The sequence below is a fragment of the Cetorhinus maximus genome, chromosome 3 (genome assembly GCF_964194155.1).
Source record: "Cetorhinus maximus chromosome 3, sCetMax3.hap1.1, whole genome shotgun sequence".
NCBI lineage: Eukaryota > Metazoa > Chordata > Chondrichthyes > Lamniformes > Cetorhinidae > Cetorhinus > Cetorhinus maximus.
Window position 1 is genome coordinate 186,629,977 of NC_135881.1, and position 17,135 is coordinate 186,647,111.

The 17,135-nt window shown below is 38.5% G+C and overlaps 2 protein-coding genes across 6 annotated transcripts in view; one reads left to right on the forward strand and one right to left on the reverse strand.

Annotated features, from left to right (window-relative positions):
* Positions 1–3: 3 nt before the first annotated feature.
* pdcd6 (programmed cell death 6) lies at positions 4–12,767 on the forward strand. 2 transcript variants are annotated; one of them, XM_078539427.1, is made up of 6 exons: positions 4–190; positions 6,030–6,091; positions 7,407–7,451; positions 8,666–8,824; positions 10,957–11,066; positions 11,880–12,767. In XM_078539427.1, exons 1-6 carry the CDS (start codon positions 108–110, stop codon positions 11,976–11,978), a joined length of 558 nt encoding a protein of 185 aa, XP_078395553.1. In that variant the 5' UTR covers positions 4–107; the 3' UTR covers positions 11,979–12,767. The 2 variants fall into 2 exon arrangements, with proteins under 2 accessions (XP_078395553.1, XP_078395554.1); XM_078539428.1 differs by lacking the exon at positions 6,030–6,091 and having other exon boundaries at positions 51–190.
* Positions 12,768–14,209: 1,442 nt separating this feature from the next.
* Positions 14,210–17,135, reverse strand: part of anks6 (ankyrin repeat and sterile alpha motif domain containing 6) — a 39,900-nt gene continuing 36,974 nt past the window's right edge. For 3 of the 4 annotated variants that reach the window (XR_013576247.1, XR_013576248.1, XM_078539411.1), the window contains one exon: positions 14,210–15,514. Coding sequence is in view for 2 of the 4 variants with exons in the window: in XM_078539411.1 (XP_078395537.1) it covers positions 15,465–15,514 (50 nt within the window). In the remaining 2 variants the exon portion in view is untranslated. The other variant, XM_078539412.1, reaches the window with a different exon arrangement.

Consider the following 17,135-nt stretch of genomic DNA (forward strand, 5'->3'; position numbering starts at 1 on the left):
GCTGGCGGAAGTGCGGGGCGTCGTGGTGGTGGTGGGGGGAGAGCTGAAGTCAGCGCGAGCAGGGGGAAGCAGTTGTGATTTGAACTCGTGTCGCTAACCGGCCCCCAATGGCGTATCAGTACCGGCAGCAGCAGCAGCAGCAGAACAACGGCCTCCCCGACCAAGGCTTCCTCTGGAACGTCTTCCAGAGGTACGGGACCAACAGCCTGGGTCCAGGCTGCGCGGAACGATGGTCTCTGCGGAGGAAGTAGGGAAGGAGGCCCCTGTGAGAGAGAGACTGGGCCGTCCTCGGGTGGTCACTGGCGGAGGGACTGGGACCCCTCCCCGGGCTGGACAGGAGGGATTGGTCCCCTCCTTGGGTGGGCGCTGGAGGAGAGAGAATCTTTTCCGCGCCCCGCCCCCACCCACGGGTGGGCGCTGGGGGAGAGAGACTCTTTCTCCCCCCCTTCCCATTTTCGGGTGGGTGTTGGGAGAGACTGCACCCCCCCCCCCCCCCTTTTTGGTTGAGTGCTGGGGAGAGGCTGCTCCCTGGGGACGGGCACTGAGATCAATGGGCTTGAGGAACTGGTTCCTCACCCACTGCATTATTTCCACAAACCAGGCAAGTTCTCCTTGGTGCCCTGGCCAATATTTATCTTGGTCAATGTTATTGAAAGAAAATTGAAGTGCTCTTTATCATTTTTGCTGTTTATAGGAACTTGCTGTGTGCAAATTGGCTGCTGCCTTTCCTACATTATAGCTGTACTTATACTCTTAAAGTGCTTCATTGACTGTCGAGTGCTTTGGGCTGTCCTGATGCATCTTTCCTTTCTCTGGGACTGCAGCTGGTGGCCCTCTCTCTGGGGCTGCTGCTTAAACGTCCCATTCAGCAATATCAGGATTGGTACTTGCAATGTGCCTCTCATACCCTTGGGACAGGCAGTTGCACTACACCTTTCAGACCCTCAGGACTGGCATTTCCACAGCGCATTTCCGATTCTTACAATTATTTTATTTAGTACCTTTTTGGTTGTCCCAAATTGCTTCAAAGGCAAAAGATGGCTTTTGAAGGACAGTCACTGTTATTATGCGGGGAAACAAAGCTGCCAGCTTGTATACAGCAAGTTTCCAGACTGCAGTAAGCAAATGACTGGTTAATGTGTGTTGCGGAGTAAAGGTTGGTCACCACACCTGGAGAATTGCCCTGGTGCTGTTCATAGTACCATGGGATCTTTTACATCATCCTGAACAGTTAGATAAAGCCTCAGTTAATGTCTCATCTGAAAAGATGTACCATTGATAATGCAGCGCCCTGTCAGAACACGGAATGTGACTTGGTTACACAATCTTTAAGACAGTTGAGAGGGAAAGTTGGTGGCTTTACTCTGCCACTATCTTAATTTTATTTTGTCCATAATCACTGCCTGGTTCTGATGCTTAATAGGCACATTTAGAAGCATTGGTGAATGAGCAACAGATTAACTAGTGTCTGAACAAATTTCTAATTGCTGGCTACAGTTGTGTAATATTGTGGTCTTCTGAAATGTACCCTAACTGAAAAGGGAGGGCAGCACAGTTGGGAACAGGACTTTGATGTAATGCTGAGACAATTGGCAGCACTATTGGATTATTTTTTTCTCTCAACCCCACCAGCCATTTTTACAAGAGAACCATGCAGAAGTGAGTAGGGAAAGTGATGGAAGAGAGAGACAGGATTGAAGGAAATAGTTCAATTGAAGAATGCTAAGAAGCGTTCATAATTATTGAGTTGAATGTAATGTCCAGTTAAGATTCTACTTGATTCAAGTGTGATTTAATCATGTACTGTCATTCATGAAGTAGTGGCACATCAATCTGGCCCCTTGCTTCAAAACTATAGAAGATAGAGGACATTGTGCCGGCTCCTTGGTTATCTCTGATATTTCAAGAAAATTGAGGAATGGTTGAAGTTTACAACCAGCTCTAATGTCAGGAAATGGTCCATTTCTACCCTAAATTCTGTTTTTTTTATTACCACAGGGCTTTTTTAGATGTCTACAGAGCTATCTTGCTTCAGTTTGTATTAATATCAAAAGCTGAGTCTAAAACAATACAGATTTATGGGAAAACCCACAATTTTGGTTACAGCAGTGGTTTTGTTTCTCATAAAGGCAAGTAGAGATATAAATTGAAACTATGCTGATCGCTGGGAAGTTTACAATTTTCAGTAGCTAGGATATTGTTTCAATGCTCTATGCAAGATCAGAATCAAATGTATATTCTGGGATGTACTGAAACTGCATACCATTTTCTTTGTATTTTTTAAAAAATCTCAGTTCACTATTTGAAATTTTCTAGGATAAGGGTATCAAGCGTAGATGAGTCATGGGGAACCAGTGACGTGAGCCAGTGTTTTGAAGAAAAGTGAGGTGGTTAGCTGTGATATATAATTGCATGGGATGCACTTTTCAGATGTCTTTGTGTAGATGTAAAATGCAGTATAGTACTAAGCCATATCAAAAGAATCTGCAGTTTGAACTTGATCTATGCTGAGTTAGGGCAGTGGGGATACTACAGTTGGCCTTTGTCTCTGGGACAGGAAGGAAGGCAACATTGTTTTCCTCTCCCTGTTTCTTTCATGACTATGTTGAACAGCCTGCTGGCATTGCATACCTGAGGATATAATCATACCTGTTGTTTGCACTTGCCCTCAAAGTAAAATTGCATATTAACATTCACTTTCTATTCCCCAAGTAAAGAATGAGTATTTTGCCTGATGCACTGGAGGGAAGTCAGTACCAGTGGGACTCCAGCATTAATTTTTTTTCTCCTCAGGGGAGCTGCGGAAGGAAAAACATTGAAACACTTTAAGTGGTTTCATTGTATTGTTCCCTGGCAGGTTAGGGTATCGAATCATGTTTGTGTTCTTCCTGCTCTAAGTGATGAGTTCACACTTGATGTTGTAAATAGGTGCTGAAATCTGATACGGTTCTCCATTTGAATAGTGGGAGAATTGCTGTAACTTTTAAATAATGCAAGAAGTGTTTACTGACTACAGCTCCAGACTTTAGACCAAAGCTTCTCAATCTCTGTCAATGGTTAAAAGTAGAAATGGAAAGTTTTATCAATGATACCATTGTGTGTAGTTTTAGACTTTACAAAAGTGTAAAGAAGTTGAGAAGACAGGTGGTTAAAAACTTTATAGCAGTGAGTTTGCATATGCCAACTGACGCATAAGTTAGAAAATGAGCTCAGGCGAAAAGACAATATTTAACAAGGTTACATGGGTAAAATATTTCTAACTTTCACATTGTACATTGGCAAACCCTTTGAGTTTTTCAGCCTTTGAAGAAAGCATTTTTGCAGATCTTACATTTTTGACTGTTTTTAGTGTAATTGAGTTATTCTGGAATGAGATTGAGTTGCAAAAATTAATTGGGCAGTACATTCTGTTAGCCACAGAATTTCTGCACCAAAACTTTGGTGCCTAGTTTGATACCTAGGTAGTTATTTTTCTGCAGTTGCTAAGCAATGTTAGTTATGTTAGGATTAACCTCTAGCAATGATAGGCATTGTGGAAACTTCTGTAATAGGAGTTGTGCTGATATCGTATTGTGGTTTATTACATAGTGAAAATACTGAGCTTTACTTGGCAATACAATGTAAGGACTGTGTGTCTTAATGATTCATTTAACTGTGAAACCGGGGTTTGACTTCAGCCTGAGCTGCAGGTTTGGATGTCCACTTTCTAACTACCAGAATAGCCGGCGCAAAAAGCCAAGGGGAAGGTCCTGCTGTAACACCAAAAAAGATATCCCATTTCAGATTGCCAACGTCCTTTGCAAGTTAAAACTCCTTTTAAGAAATCTTCCCATGTTAGAACCATAATTAAATGTGTCTAAAAAGACCATCTACCCCAACAAATCAAATGTAGCAATTCTTGCACTGCAGAAAAAAAATTGGACTATCCAGATCTTTGAAATTTTGAGAATTTGCATTTCAGTAAATTTTCCATGTATTTCTCAAAAGTAAACAATTTGATTTAGAACTGAACTGGTGTTTTCTAAAATGTCTGCATTTCTATTAAACTCAGCTTGTAAATAATTTTAAGTACAAGTAATTCATAATTGGTGGTTTGGTCTTAGTATAGAACCAGTCTATTCCTGATAATTTAGTTTTATTGCCTGAGCTCAGCCCCACAAATTTGAATGATCCAAAAATTGAAGTTAAACACTTGCATTAAAATTGCAGTCCTCTTAAGTGCATTTCAAATTATATAGTCCGGTAATTGAAGTTAACTAACTTCAGATAAACAGGAATAGCTTGTAGTCTTGGTGTAATAACGTGAAAATTTCAAGCAACCTAAACTAAATATTTCATAGCAAGTCCTGTTGCATATATTAACCTTGCTGTTACTATTCAGCTATCTAGTGATTCATGTGTCCCGAGATGCCCTTAATTTCCTGTTATCATCCCACTCAAGTTCTCTAAAGAATATGTTGGTTAACTTGTATCAGAACACAAGTAAATGAGTTTCTCCAAAGATCCTCCATTTTACTGGTTGCCTGTGAGTTCATCAGAAAGTATCTGTCTAATATTCATACCAAGTTAAATGTACAAGTGTGTTAAGATGGGCGTTGACAATGAGAAGAACAAAAGCTGAACTGCATCTCAGGAAAATGAGCTTGTAGATGCGTGGATCAATTTGGACACCGGATTATATTTTTAAAAAGTACACATTGGTTTGTTTCCAATCTAATGGAACCTTACCAACCTTTTGAAGACCTTTAACACCTCAGACCTCAACCTGTGCCTCACTAATCTGGAGTAGACAGTTATTTTGGGCATTTGTTTTGAACCCTGGTAGTCTGTTGTAAAACCCTTATTTTGAAATATCTGCTTTCATTGTTGCCTTTATTACCTGATAGAATGCACTGTTCATTGTGACAATTTTGTGTCTGTGTGGGTGACTGCTCTTGGTTAAGGTTCAGGTTTGAAGTTAAGTTCCAGCTTCCAGCAGCAATGTACTTGCTGTTAGTTGAATATTCACTTCCTTTTCTCTTTTTTCAGTCTTCATGGTCTGATTCATTTTAATTTTCATTTTGTGTGCCTTTAAGTTTGCACCTACCATTTTAATGACAGAATGACTTTGATTTGTATATTGTTGCTGTGTGCCATTAGATAAGACAAAATAATCCAAGTGGGTGAAATTACTTCAACATCAATGAAGTAGTGATTCTATCCAAGTTAAGAGAGTTCAAAACAAGATTCCAGAAATTGATGGTATTCCAAGGTACTAAGAAGCACAGCATAAGATTGCTTGTGCTCTTCGTGACAGTGTTCAATGTGAAGAAGTCATGTTAAATTGGGTACAAGCTAATGTATCAATTTCTAAAACTATTGATCCAGGCAACTACAGATTCCTTAGTTTTGAGATGCTTTCATATTTGCTTCTATAAAATCACCTCTGAGATGTCTTTTCCCATAGATGAAAAGCCAAAGTTTTCATAAATCATTTCCTTTTTGAAAATTAATATATTTTATCTGTTTGGATTTGTTACTATTGGGATTTGTGGATATGCTCACCTTGGAAAAGTTTGGAGGCTATAGTATTCATCTTATTAATATTGCTCATTCTTGATAATAGCTTTTCCACACCTTGCATTAGCTTGCTGTAGATTAAACTCTATTGAAATTTGCAAAATATTTTCCCTCATCTGTGACAGCAAACCTTCAGTGAACCAGATTTGTTGCATATATGTTACTGATTCCAGTTCCCAAACAAAAAGAAATTGAGGTCACCAAAAATACAGGGGAAGATGCTTCCTTTTAGCATATTTCAACTTCTCTATAGTTTTTTTTTAAATCACCACATACACTCCACTGGATCTGTCATGAACAAAGACAGAGTGCTGCTACATGTTCCCACAAACTTAGTCTTGGCCAAGTTCCCTGTAGGGACAATGGCAGTGTCTTGCTGATTTAGAGAAATGTGTGTGGAGTCCACAGAAGCATAAATTATACTGTTGCTACATTTTAGAGTATTCATGCCTTCCTTGCGCTTATTTCAGGGTTGATAGAGACCGAAGTGGCGTTATATCTGAAAGTGAGCTTCAGCAGGCTTTATCCAATGGTAAGTCAGTACATGCAAACTGTTTAATTTTGTAGTGTCCTTCCTGAAAACTGCAAATAATGTGCCTTTCATTGAGTATCATGGCACTGAAGCAATGTCAGTTCTTGTATTTCACAATAGTGTGAGATAAATGGAAAATGTTGTAATGCTGGCTCATGCAAAAGATAAAGTACTGGATTTGGAATTTTAAAAAATGATGATGCCAAGTAAAACTGATTATTTAGTTCAACTTTACTAAAACAAAAGTTACTATTAGTTTTGTCTTGTGTGTGTAAACCCTATAAAACAGGTATATTTACAAAATAAAATAATTTGAGTTTTCACTGAGTTTCTTGATCAGTGTTGATTAACCAGAATTTTTTTAATAGTTTTTATTGAATGTATAATTGAAGTTTAAACTCAGGGTTGGGCGAAAAGTGCAAAGAACTTGTATTTATAAACCATAGGAACATTCTGAGAATGTGAAATAAGTGTTTCATAGTCAATGAATTACTTTTGAATTGAAGCTGTTAAAACATGGGCAAACATGGCAGTCAATTTGGCACAGCAGTATCCCAAAAGCATGCAGCTGAACTGGAAGATGTGGCTTTGGAGTGGCGTCATACCTGTAAAATAGATGTCATGAAAACTGGTTGCGAGTTGTTTGATAAGCTCCACATCAATATATTCACATGATTCTCTGTTACCTAAAACATTGAACAAGTTCTTTGTGGTAGACAATTATTTTTTTGTTTGTGTGTAAAACAATATAAATCCTGCCCTAATAGAATTGTGGGATTCTAATCCAAATACCTTAGCAGCACTGAATTTCAGCTTGAATGAATGAGTGCATGAGGCTTGCTAGACAAATGCAGAGGTGACATGAGTCAAGATTTAAAGAGATCAGAAAGGCACTATCTAAGGAGAGTTGACTGCCACTTCAATTCTCTATCTCCCTTGCTCCAACCCCGTCTTTGGCCTTCCATAGCACTCTAGTAAACCTCAATGCAAGTTCAAGGGAATGGAGAACGAAGTGGTTCACCCTCATAGGGGAAAGAGGTACAAATAAAATTAAAACTTTAACTTTATGATTAAGTAAAACAATACAGAACACAGCAGCACAGGTATTTTTGATGTTGTGTTTGGGGAAGGGTGGGGGAAGTGCACATGTACAAGTGGTGCAAAAATGAACATCTAATGCCTGGTCATCTTCATTACTCTCCCTGGGATTGAATTGCCCACAATTACTTTTCAGTTGCAGTTGATATGCAAGGAATAAATACAAGCGATTACACCCTCCTAAAAATAAATCAGTATTTCTATTTTCCTTTGTCAGGAACATGGACACCCTTCAATCCAAAGACAGTTAGGTCCATCATAGGTAAGCACCTGTTCCTTTCATTTCATTTGGTGTTATCATACAGTGAGCTGTAATTGAGCAAAAGTATTAATGTTGCTTTAAGGTTATATCTAAAGCTATTGGAAAAAACCCTGCATTAAATGCAAGAAAATAAATGTAAGTGTACAGAGAAAGCAGTGGGGGGGGGGGGGGGGGCGGGGTGCGTGGAATGTTATGCTATCTGGGAATGACAATGGGTAATGGCTGTGAAACTGATGGTTTACAAAGGATTAGATCTTTAACATGAATCTTCTCTCTGCACTGTAGCCATGTGTACTGGAAGTCAGAACTAAAGATTACTTTGGTATGATGTTGTTCATTATTTGAAAACTACGACTATATTCCTGTCAATCTACTCCGTAATGCATAGTACCCTCCATGGAGCAATATCAAGTCAGCTGACCAATGGATCAAATCAGAGAGGATTACTTTTAAAGATTTGCTCAGGAGACCTCCATTTGTGCAATTGTTAATTGCTAATTTGTGATTGTTTCCAGTATAAATCCATGGCCTGAGGTGTCAGCTGTGGCTCAGTTCATAGCACCCTCGCCTTTGAATCAGAGGGTTGTGGGTTCATGTCCCACTCCCGGAAACCAAGAACTGTGATTGTACTCGAAAGAGTTGCAATCTGTGACTGTTGATAACTCGAAAGAGTTTCCTAACTTATTTTCTAAAGAAACCAAAAAGATAGAAATTCCACAGTATGGACAGTACTGTGGAGAACAGAAAAATTTAGGCGAGGGTGTGGTTTGGCAGAAGGTTTGAAACCTGGCCTTCCAATTACAATGGGCATAATAGTGTTGATATTTTCTGAAGTTCCTAATCCACTTTTGTTAGTTCACTAGGAGCCGGGTAGTAATTAATTAGCATAGTCCTTTTACCTGGGTTCAAATCCAACACCAACAGGAGAATCCTTTCTGCACTATTTGTAGAGACCTGAATTGAAACATGGTTGGATTATCACAACTAAGTTCCTACTGAGTAAAGTAAACGTTGTTTAGTGCTTTTTGGCAGCTTGTCACACAGTGTAGTTTATATCTTTGACTTGGTTGAAAGGTAATTTAACTGTGCTCTCCATTTGACTTGAAATTCTCTTTTGCATTGATACTTCGGATATTTAACTAATCGTCAACTAATGTGGCTCCACATTAAACGTTGTTACACGATGGCACATTTTAGTTGTATTGTAAACACAGGAATGTTTGACCGGAATAATAGAGGAGGAGTGGATTTCAATGAATTCGTGGGTCTTTGGAAGTACATAAATGACTGGCAGAACATCTTTCGAACTTATGACCGAGACAACTCTAACTTCGTTGACAAAAATGAACTTAAACAGGCATTATCAGGTTTTGGTAAGTTGCTTAAATAAAAGAATTTGAGTTCTAACCATTTGATTTTTTTTGAATGGAAAGTGGAGAAAAACAGCTAATAGGAGTTACAGAACTTTTGTTTTCTGATTGCTGTTTTGGGTAAACCAGAATACTGATCTCGATGAGTTACGAGTCTGTCAGTCAATAAGCGGTGTGATAAGTTTTCAATTGACCAGAACTTGAGAAATTGAAATGCAACATTTTAATCTTCCTACATTTAAAAAAAAATCCTTTTGGTTTGAGGATGTTTTCTTTAATGTAATATTGACAGAAGCTTTTTTTATGTATGCTGTGTCATATAATTGTAGCAATAGTAGACTGACAGTGCCATTGGAGGACGGTAGAAGCCCTTCATCTTCTCTAGCCAAGATGACCGGTTACATGAGCTAGGTTTTCCTGCAGTGACGAGATTGGTGACGTATATTGGTAATCTTGCCATTTAGCATCCCAATTTCGCCCTCGCTAACTTGCTCCCAATTTTGTTGGTTTTTCAATTTTAATACTCAATGAGCATAAAGGTGAATCAGGCACTTGACGCTGGCCTGTAATTGGAGCTACTCATTAACGCTAGATGTTCCCTTAACCTGTAATTTTTATTTATTCATTCATGGGATGTGGGCATCACTGGCAAGGCCAGCATTTGTTGCCCATCCCTAATTTCCCATGAACTAAGTGGCTTGCTGGGCCATTTCAGAGCAGTTAAGAGTCAACTACATTGCTGTGCGTCTGGATTTATATATAGGCCAGACTAGGTAAGGATGGCAGATTTCTTTCCCTCAAGGACTTTAGTGAACCCGATGTTTGATGGTCACAGTTACAGACTAGCTTTCAATTCCATGCTGTATTAATTTGAGTTCCACTAGCTCCCGTAGTGGTATTGAAACCGTGACCCCATTAACCTGGGCCTCTAGATTAACACTCGTGACATTACCACAATGCCGTCTCTGTAATTTTAAATCATTTATCATTTGTCTTATAAGGTAACACAATATACTACAGCCCTAATATATAACTCTAGTTGCAAAAGTGAAGAATGAATTTTGATAACTGTTGTAAAATCTCACTGCATTACAAAAGTATAGTAATTTGGCCTAATAGTTGGCTAAAGAATAAGTAAATGATCTGGATACCATGTCCAAGTATTTTTTTTTGTTTAAAAGACATTACTTCTGCCCCATTCCTTTTGAAAATCCTTATCAGAGAGATGTCATGGGGGGGTGGCGGCATAGTGGTATTTTCACTGAATTCATATTCCAGAGACTCAATAATGCACTGGGTCCTAGGTTTGAATCCCACCATGGCAGATGGTGAAATATGAATCCAGTAAAAAAAAAATAATCTGGTATTAAAAGTCTAATGATGACCACAAAACCATTGTTGATTGTTGTAAAAACCCATCTGGTTCACTAATGTCCTCTAGGGAAGGAAATCTGCCATCCCCACCTGGTCTGGCCTACATCTGACTCCAGACCCACAGCAATGTGGTTGACTCTTAAATGCCCTCTGAGCAAGGGCAATTAGGGATGGGCAATAAATGCAGGCCATATCCCATGAATATTTTTTTTAAAAGTTCCTGATGCTTGCCAATGCTACTATGAAATGCAATTGTAGGCTGCATGGGACAAAAACAGAAAATGCTGGAAAAACTCAGCAGGTCTAGCAGCATCTGTGGAGAGAGAAACAGAGTTCAGATGAAGGGTCATCTGGACTCAAAACATTAACATTGTTAACACACACTCACTCAGATTCTGCTAGACTTGAGTTTTTCCAGCATTTTCTGTTTTTGTTTCAGATTTCCAGCATCCGCAGTATTTTGCTTTTATTTTAGTGTAGGCTGCATGGGGCTTGTTTAGGTATCTTTTTCACTGTTCTTTTTCACTATCCAGTCATTCCAAGGTATCTATGCCACCCACGTTTTTATTTTAATTATTTCAAAAGGGAGAACCCTGTGAAAATCAATTAACTTGATTTGTTCCAATCCTTGATTCATGTTTGTATTACTGCTGATTGTGTGTGTGTGGGGTTAGATATGAAAGCTGAAGTGTAACACTAAGCTGCAGTGCCCAACTATAAGACTTTCTAAAGCACTGCTTTTGTTACTAATTTTTTTCAAGGGTACCGTCTCTCAGACCAATTCTACAATGTTCTTCTTAGTAAATTTGACCGACAAGGAAGAGGACAGATAGCCTTTGATGATTTTATTCAGTGCTGCATTGTCTTGCAGGTAAGGTTGAGATCATTTAATAGTTTCCACTCCAGATCATTCAGCAGTTAAGCATGTAACTAAACTAGGAAAGGTAATTGAATATGGCAAAGCTAGGAGGAAGTTTGAAGAATGGAATAGAATTAATATGATGGAAACTCCTGGATTGTAGGTGCCACTTATGGACTAAACATATCATACACAAGACTATCTGTCCATTGGTTGCTGTGATCTCTCCACCAACAAATGTGGAAAAAGTGATCAAAGAAAATAATTACTAGATTTCTCTGGACTGTAGTGATCTGAAGTGGATTACAAGGCAATTTTCACACTCAACCCTAAGGTGCCACTGGCTTGTACATCAATTGTGTAAAATACAAAAGAAATCATTTGTGACGTCAATCTTCACATTGCAGTAGAAGCTTTATCTACTAAATTATGTTACATTGTGTACAGCACAGAAATAGGCTATTTGGCCCCACAGATCTGTGCTGGCATTTATGCTCCACATAAGCCTCTTCTCACCCTACTTTATCTGTCAGGATATCATTCTACCCTTTCTCCTTTGTGTTCATCAAATTTCCCTTTAAATGTGCTTCTATTTGCCAAAATACTGTTTAAAAAAACAACCTGTAGGTAGTGATAAGTTGACAGCACAGCGGCGGAGGTTGCGGGGAAGAAAGGGTCTGAAATAGTCAGCACAACAAAAAAAAACCTTGATTGTGCCCCTGGGTTTCAGGGTAAACAGGAAGTGTGTTTAACACTGAAATCCAAACATCTTTGGCTTGAATGTTGCACTTTCACATATAAAGAGATTTATTTTTCTTCGTACAGAGGCTTACTGATGTATTCAGGCGATACGATACTGACCAGGATGGCTGGATTCAAATTTCATATGAGCAGTACCTCAACATGGTCTTCACTGTACTATAAATGTTTGCTACTATATAAACCTTTGATTATATGACTATAACCAACTTTGAGTCAGTTAATTTTACCTGATTATCATATCACAATTTAGACCTAACTCAGAACACATTTAAAATTAAACACTGGTGTAAGTTTTGAGGCATGATCTGTAAGAAAACATTGACAAAATTCACTTTTTACTTTGTAACAAACACATTAACTACTTTAATATTTGTAATTGGTTTACTGCATGCAGATAGATGTACCATACCATATCCTATTGCATCTGTAACAAATCAGAATTTTGATAACTAGTTTAGATAGATGTACAGCAGCCAAGGCTATCTATAGCAAGAAAAAGCTTTTTTAAATGTTATGCATGGTGCCTTATGAAATTTCCTTATACAAAATGATGCATTGTTTTAAATATAAAATATTTTGTTAAATAATTGGTCTGAACTGAGTAAATCTGTAATGCAAAATAACCTAGGCAAGCTTGCGCCTTGGTAAATTTAGTTATTTCATTTTAAATGCCCAACTTTAATTTATATTAGCCAACAATTATGTTAATAGTTCTACAATGGAGATTGTTATATGGTTTAATATGAAAATCTAGTTAAGTATCATGTAATGTTCACAGACCTATGTCCATAACCTTGAGCTGTATTTAGCAGAGGAAATGCCATTTATATTTGCTCTTGTATATGCGAAATGCTCTGTATAAACAAGTAGAAGTGGTGCCAAATGTTTATTTACTGTAACATTTATAATGTAAACCTATGATAACTTACAAATAAATCTTACTTTTCAATACATTGTATCTTAAATGCATTTATTTGTCCAGATTTTTACATCAGGCAAGTAAATCTTGGCTTTGTATGGTGCCAACGAAGTATGTCTGAAGTGTAGTCACTTCTAGGAAATATGGCAGCTAGTTTGCAGATTTTGGGGTCATATTCTGAATATACTGAGGATTCACAGCCCTTTAAGTGAAGAAATTTCTCATCTCAGCCCTGTTTAGAGGCTGTGACATGTTCTTGGTTCCCTAGCCAGGGGGAAACTTTTTGCCAGCATCTACCCTGTTAAAGCCTCTTTGTATCAGATCACCTCATTCTTCTAAACTCTAGGGCATTTAGATCTAGCCTATTCAATAAATGTTCATAGGACAAGTCCCTCATCTAGGACACAGTTTAATGATCATTGCGCTCTTCCCAGCAAAAATATGTCCTTAAGAAAGGAGATCAAAACTGCACAATATTCTAGGACGTTACAATGTGAATTTTCATCCACTTAACAACTTGAGATTGCCCAATTTTATTTTATTCAAAACTTTGAATTCCCAAATATCAAAGCCAGTCAACATAATTCTTAGCTTTTTTTTTTGGACAGCCCTCATTTCATTACCAGATGGAATGATGGTCAAAGAGTCCAAAGGTCTCTGAACAAGCACTTCCTCTAATTTTTTTCCAGATTCAAGTAGATAAAGTCCAAGATTGGGATGAAAGGTATACTTATCAAAAAATATGTAAATGTCCATCAAAAGCACCTGCTGACAAGCTTCCTGGTAAATGACATTTAAATGAATAAAACACTTCAATGTAAACCGATAAAACTTCTTCAGCCAGAAATAAATCTCACCCAGGAATCTGGTTCTGCAGGTATATATTATTTAGTTCTGGTATGTCAGACTTTCAAATGGAGCAGAGATGCTTGAGCACAACAAAAATGCAAGACAGGATTCCTTTTGTTCAGAGCTGGAAGACTTTAAAAAGATGCAGGGAATCCAACTCTGCTATTGCCTCCCACACTTATTTGCTGGTAGGTGAAGGACTGGTATTTTCCAGGTGTGGGAACTGCTTGAAGGTTTGGTACTCAGCCTGCCACTGATCAGAAATTAGTTTTACACCACTGCTTACCCCAAGGTAATCTTAGCCTTGAGTTGCTTTCTCAGCAAGATAAAAATATTTTGTTCCAATTCTGATGATTGAGCTGCTTCCTACTCTTATCCTAATCTGGAGAATTTAATTATGCTAGAAATTTTCTATTCATGCCTTACCTTTAGATGGTCAATTTCCAACTATTCCTTTAACTTTTGTTGGAGATATTTCTAACAAATACCAGCAACCTAGATTGTACTTCTCTCTTCCCCGGTTCCTTTAAGGGCTCTATTTCCATTTCAAAGTTTCTCCACCACATGCTTCGTTATGGCTTGTTGCGTCATAAACTACTGGTTGAAACACCAGGCTGTTGCAACGAACATTTCAGGCTCATTTTATTATACAGTATATTGGACTCAAAAGCCATTAAATAGAATGTTCATCTTTAACATACAAATATTGGTTTTACAAAACAAAAATTACAATAGTGACACTTTATACATACTTTGTTACTCCATTTCTTTGAACTTTCTTAATGCAGCTGGTTGTTGTAAAGTCATGGGTGAGCTCATAATCGAGTGGTAACATTTCATTAGTCTGGGGTTCTATTAACCAGTCCTGTAATTTTTGCTTCACTTTGTTTCTGACAGCTGCAAAGGACTAGTTTTCTTCTAGGAGACTAAACTGAGTTTTTATATCCATAGATGCACATTTGTTAGCATGAGTCAAAAATGGATAACTTTCAGCTGTAAGAACAGTGGCTGCATTTTTCAAGTTGAAATGGACCATCTCTACTGCTATTCATGATATCAGTTAACATAGGCTTAATTCTCAGCCTGGGACTTTCTGGTCTGTACGGCTCTGAGGAACTTGCTAAAGGCAGCAATTTTGTAATCCCAGTAATGTAATCCCTTTAACTGAAATGCAGCAAATTCATGGTCAACTAAAAACTTAAGTCTAAATTAGTGCAACTATCTTCAATCATGATTAGAAATTGATTTCCTTCAACTTGGCTATAAATTAATATAATACCATAACTAACTCACTGGCTAAATAGTGGCAAGTTTTGCATTACTGTACCGTAAATTAATCTTATGCGTAGAATACTGCCACTAGCTGAAGCTATAAAAGCAATTAGCCTCGGTAGCAATCCTGGTCTTCAATCAGGGTATTAAATTATCTTCAGTTGCTGAGTTGAGTACTAAAGAAAATAAGTTAAATACAGGCTTTGATATACTGCATTTACTGTTACAGTAATCACACTTCATACTCCCTTGTGCAAAATTATTGGTTGCATATTTGAAAGGCACCTTACATACTTTAATAGCCAGCACAATAAGTGTGCTTTACATTAAATATAAACCAAACATCAAAATAAGGCAGAACTTCATTAAATGATAAATTTGATCTCTATCCTCCTAAGCAGTTTGCCATGATACCGCAGCTTTTGTCAGATGGTCAGCTTCTGGGAAATTTTCACAAGTCCTTCACACAAGTGAGCAAGTAGCCATTTAAAGCTCACATCTCATCAGAAACCTTAGTCATTATGGTAGCAAATGTGTACCAAAATATAGTTTTAAAGTCAGCTTATGCAAAAAATCACCTTTCTCTTAACCATCCTTCCAATTCAAGATCATCTCTTGTCTGATGTTACAGCTGGTCTATTAACCCAGGCAGTAGGAGCTGTGGAAATTAAATAGGTACGTTAAATTTTGTACAAGCTTCCAATAATAAGATCTCTCAAAATGACATGATATGCACGATAGATTATTTTAAATTAAATTTACAGGATGTAGGTGTGACTAGCTAGGCCAGCATTTACTGCCCATCCCAGTTGCCCTCGAGAAGGTGGTGGCGAGCTGCCTCCTTGAACCGCTGCAGTCCAGTGGTGTAGGTACACCCCACAGTGCTGTTAGGGAGGGAGTTCCAGGATTTCGACCCAGTGACAGTGAAGGAGCAGCAATATCTCTCTAAATCAGGATGGTGAGTGGCTTGGAGGGGAAATTCCAGGTGGTGGTGTTCCCATGTATCTGCTGCCCTTGCCCTCCTAGATGGCAAGAGTCTTGGTGAATTATTGCAGTGCATCTTGTAGATCGTACACACTGCTGCCACTGTTCATCAATTGTGGAGGGAGTGCCAATCAAGTGGGTTGCTTTCTCCTGGCTGGTGTCAAGCTTCTGGAGTGTTGTTGGAGCTGCACTCATCCAGGCAAGTGGAGTATTGAAAGTTAATGTCCATAGAAGCCATCTAGTGACACCCCATAGGCAGACAGCAGAGGTAGCACTAGTCATTCTCATCTAAACAACAAAAAAAAAATGGAAGCAATCTAATGGTGCAGCTCTAGTATTTTTGTATATTAGGATTCGTGCTGTGCCAGAAATTCTCAACATTAGTTTCTGATTTCATTTTGAGGGTGAAGGAAAGGTGTTACAAGAAGCTAGCTGTATGCACAATGAGCACCTTTGAGATGGAGTATGGAAAGTGGGATCAAAAAGGCCAGTTATGATGAGCTGGATTGCACTGCCAGAAAGGGCGATGGAAGCAGATTCAATAGTAACTTTCAAAAGGGAATTGGGTAAATACTTAAAAAGGAAAAATTTGCAGGGCTAGGGGAGGTTGCTTTCAAAAGAGCCTGCACAGGTACTACGGCCTGTATTACGTCCTTATTCTGCGGTATCATTCTAATTTTGCTCCCTTTGTCGCAAAAAAAGTGAAGTCAGTCTTTACAATTAAATTTGCAAACTGGAAAAATTAATTTTTGTTTACACCTCTGTAGGATCTTAGGATTCCAGATTAAAGGCACTGTGTTAATGCAATTTTTTAAACTAAATGAATCATGCTGAAGGTTTTTTCATGCAGCTATTGAATGCTATTTTACAAGAATATTCTGCTACATAATCCATTGAATCAATGTATTGGTTTATATATAATTAGGCAGTCAGCAGTTTAGTGGGATTGAATTGAGAGCAGCAGCAGGCAGGTCTCATGGGCAAGATGAGCTTGGAGAGGGTATGAGAAGAGACAGCAGAGAAACTATAAAGACACAAGTTCAAGGCTAGGGCAGGAGGGGACCTTAGGGAAGTTTGACCCTTTGGGCTAGGGGAAAATGGAAAGTTGGCAGAGAGAGCAAATCAAATGGTTTCAATCTCAATGACAAAGAGGTCCACGTGCTTCTGCACTTGCTAGAGGCAAGGGTTGAGAGGTTTCAGAAGACAGCTGCAGTAGAGAAAAGAAGCTGGGGTTGGGGGGGGGCGGGGGAGCATCTTTACATTCCAGGGTGATTCTGGAATAGTAAGCAGTTTTG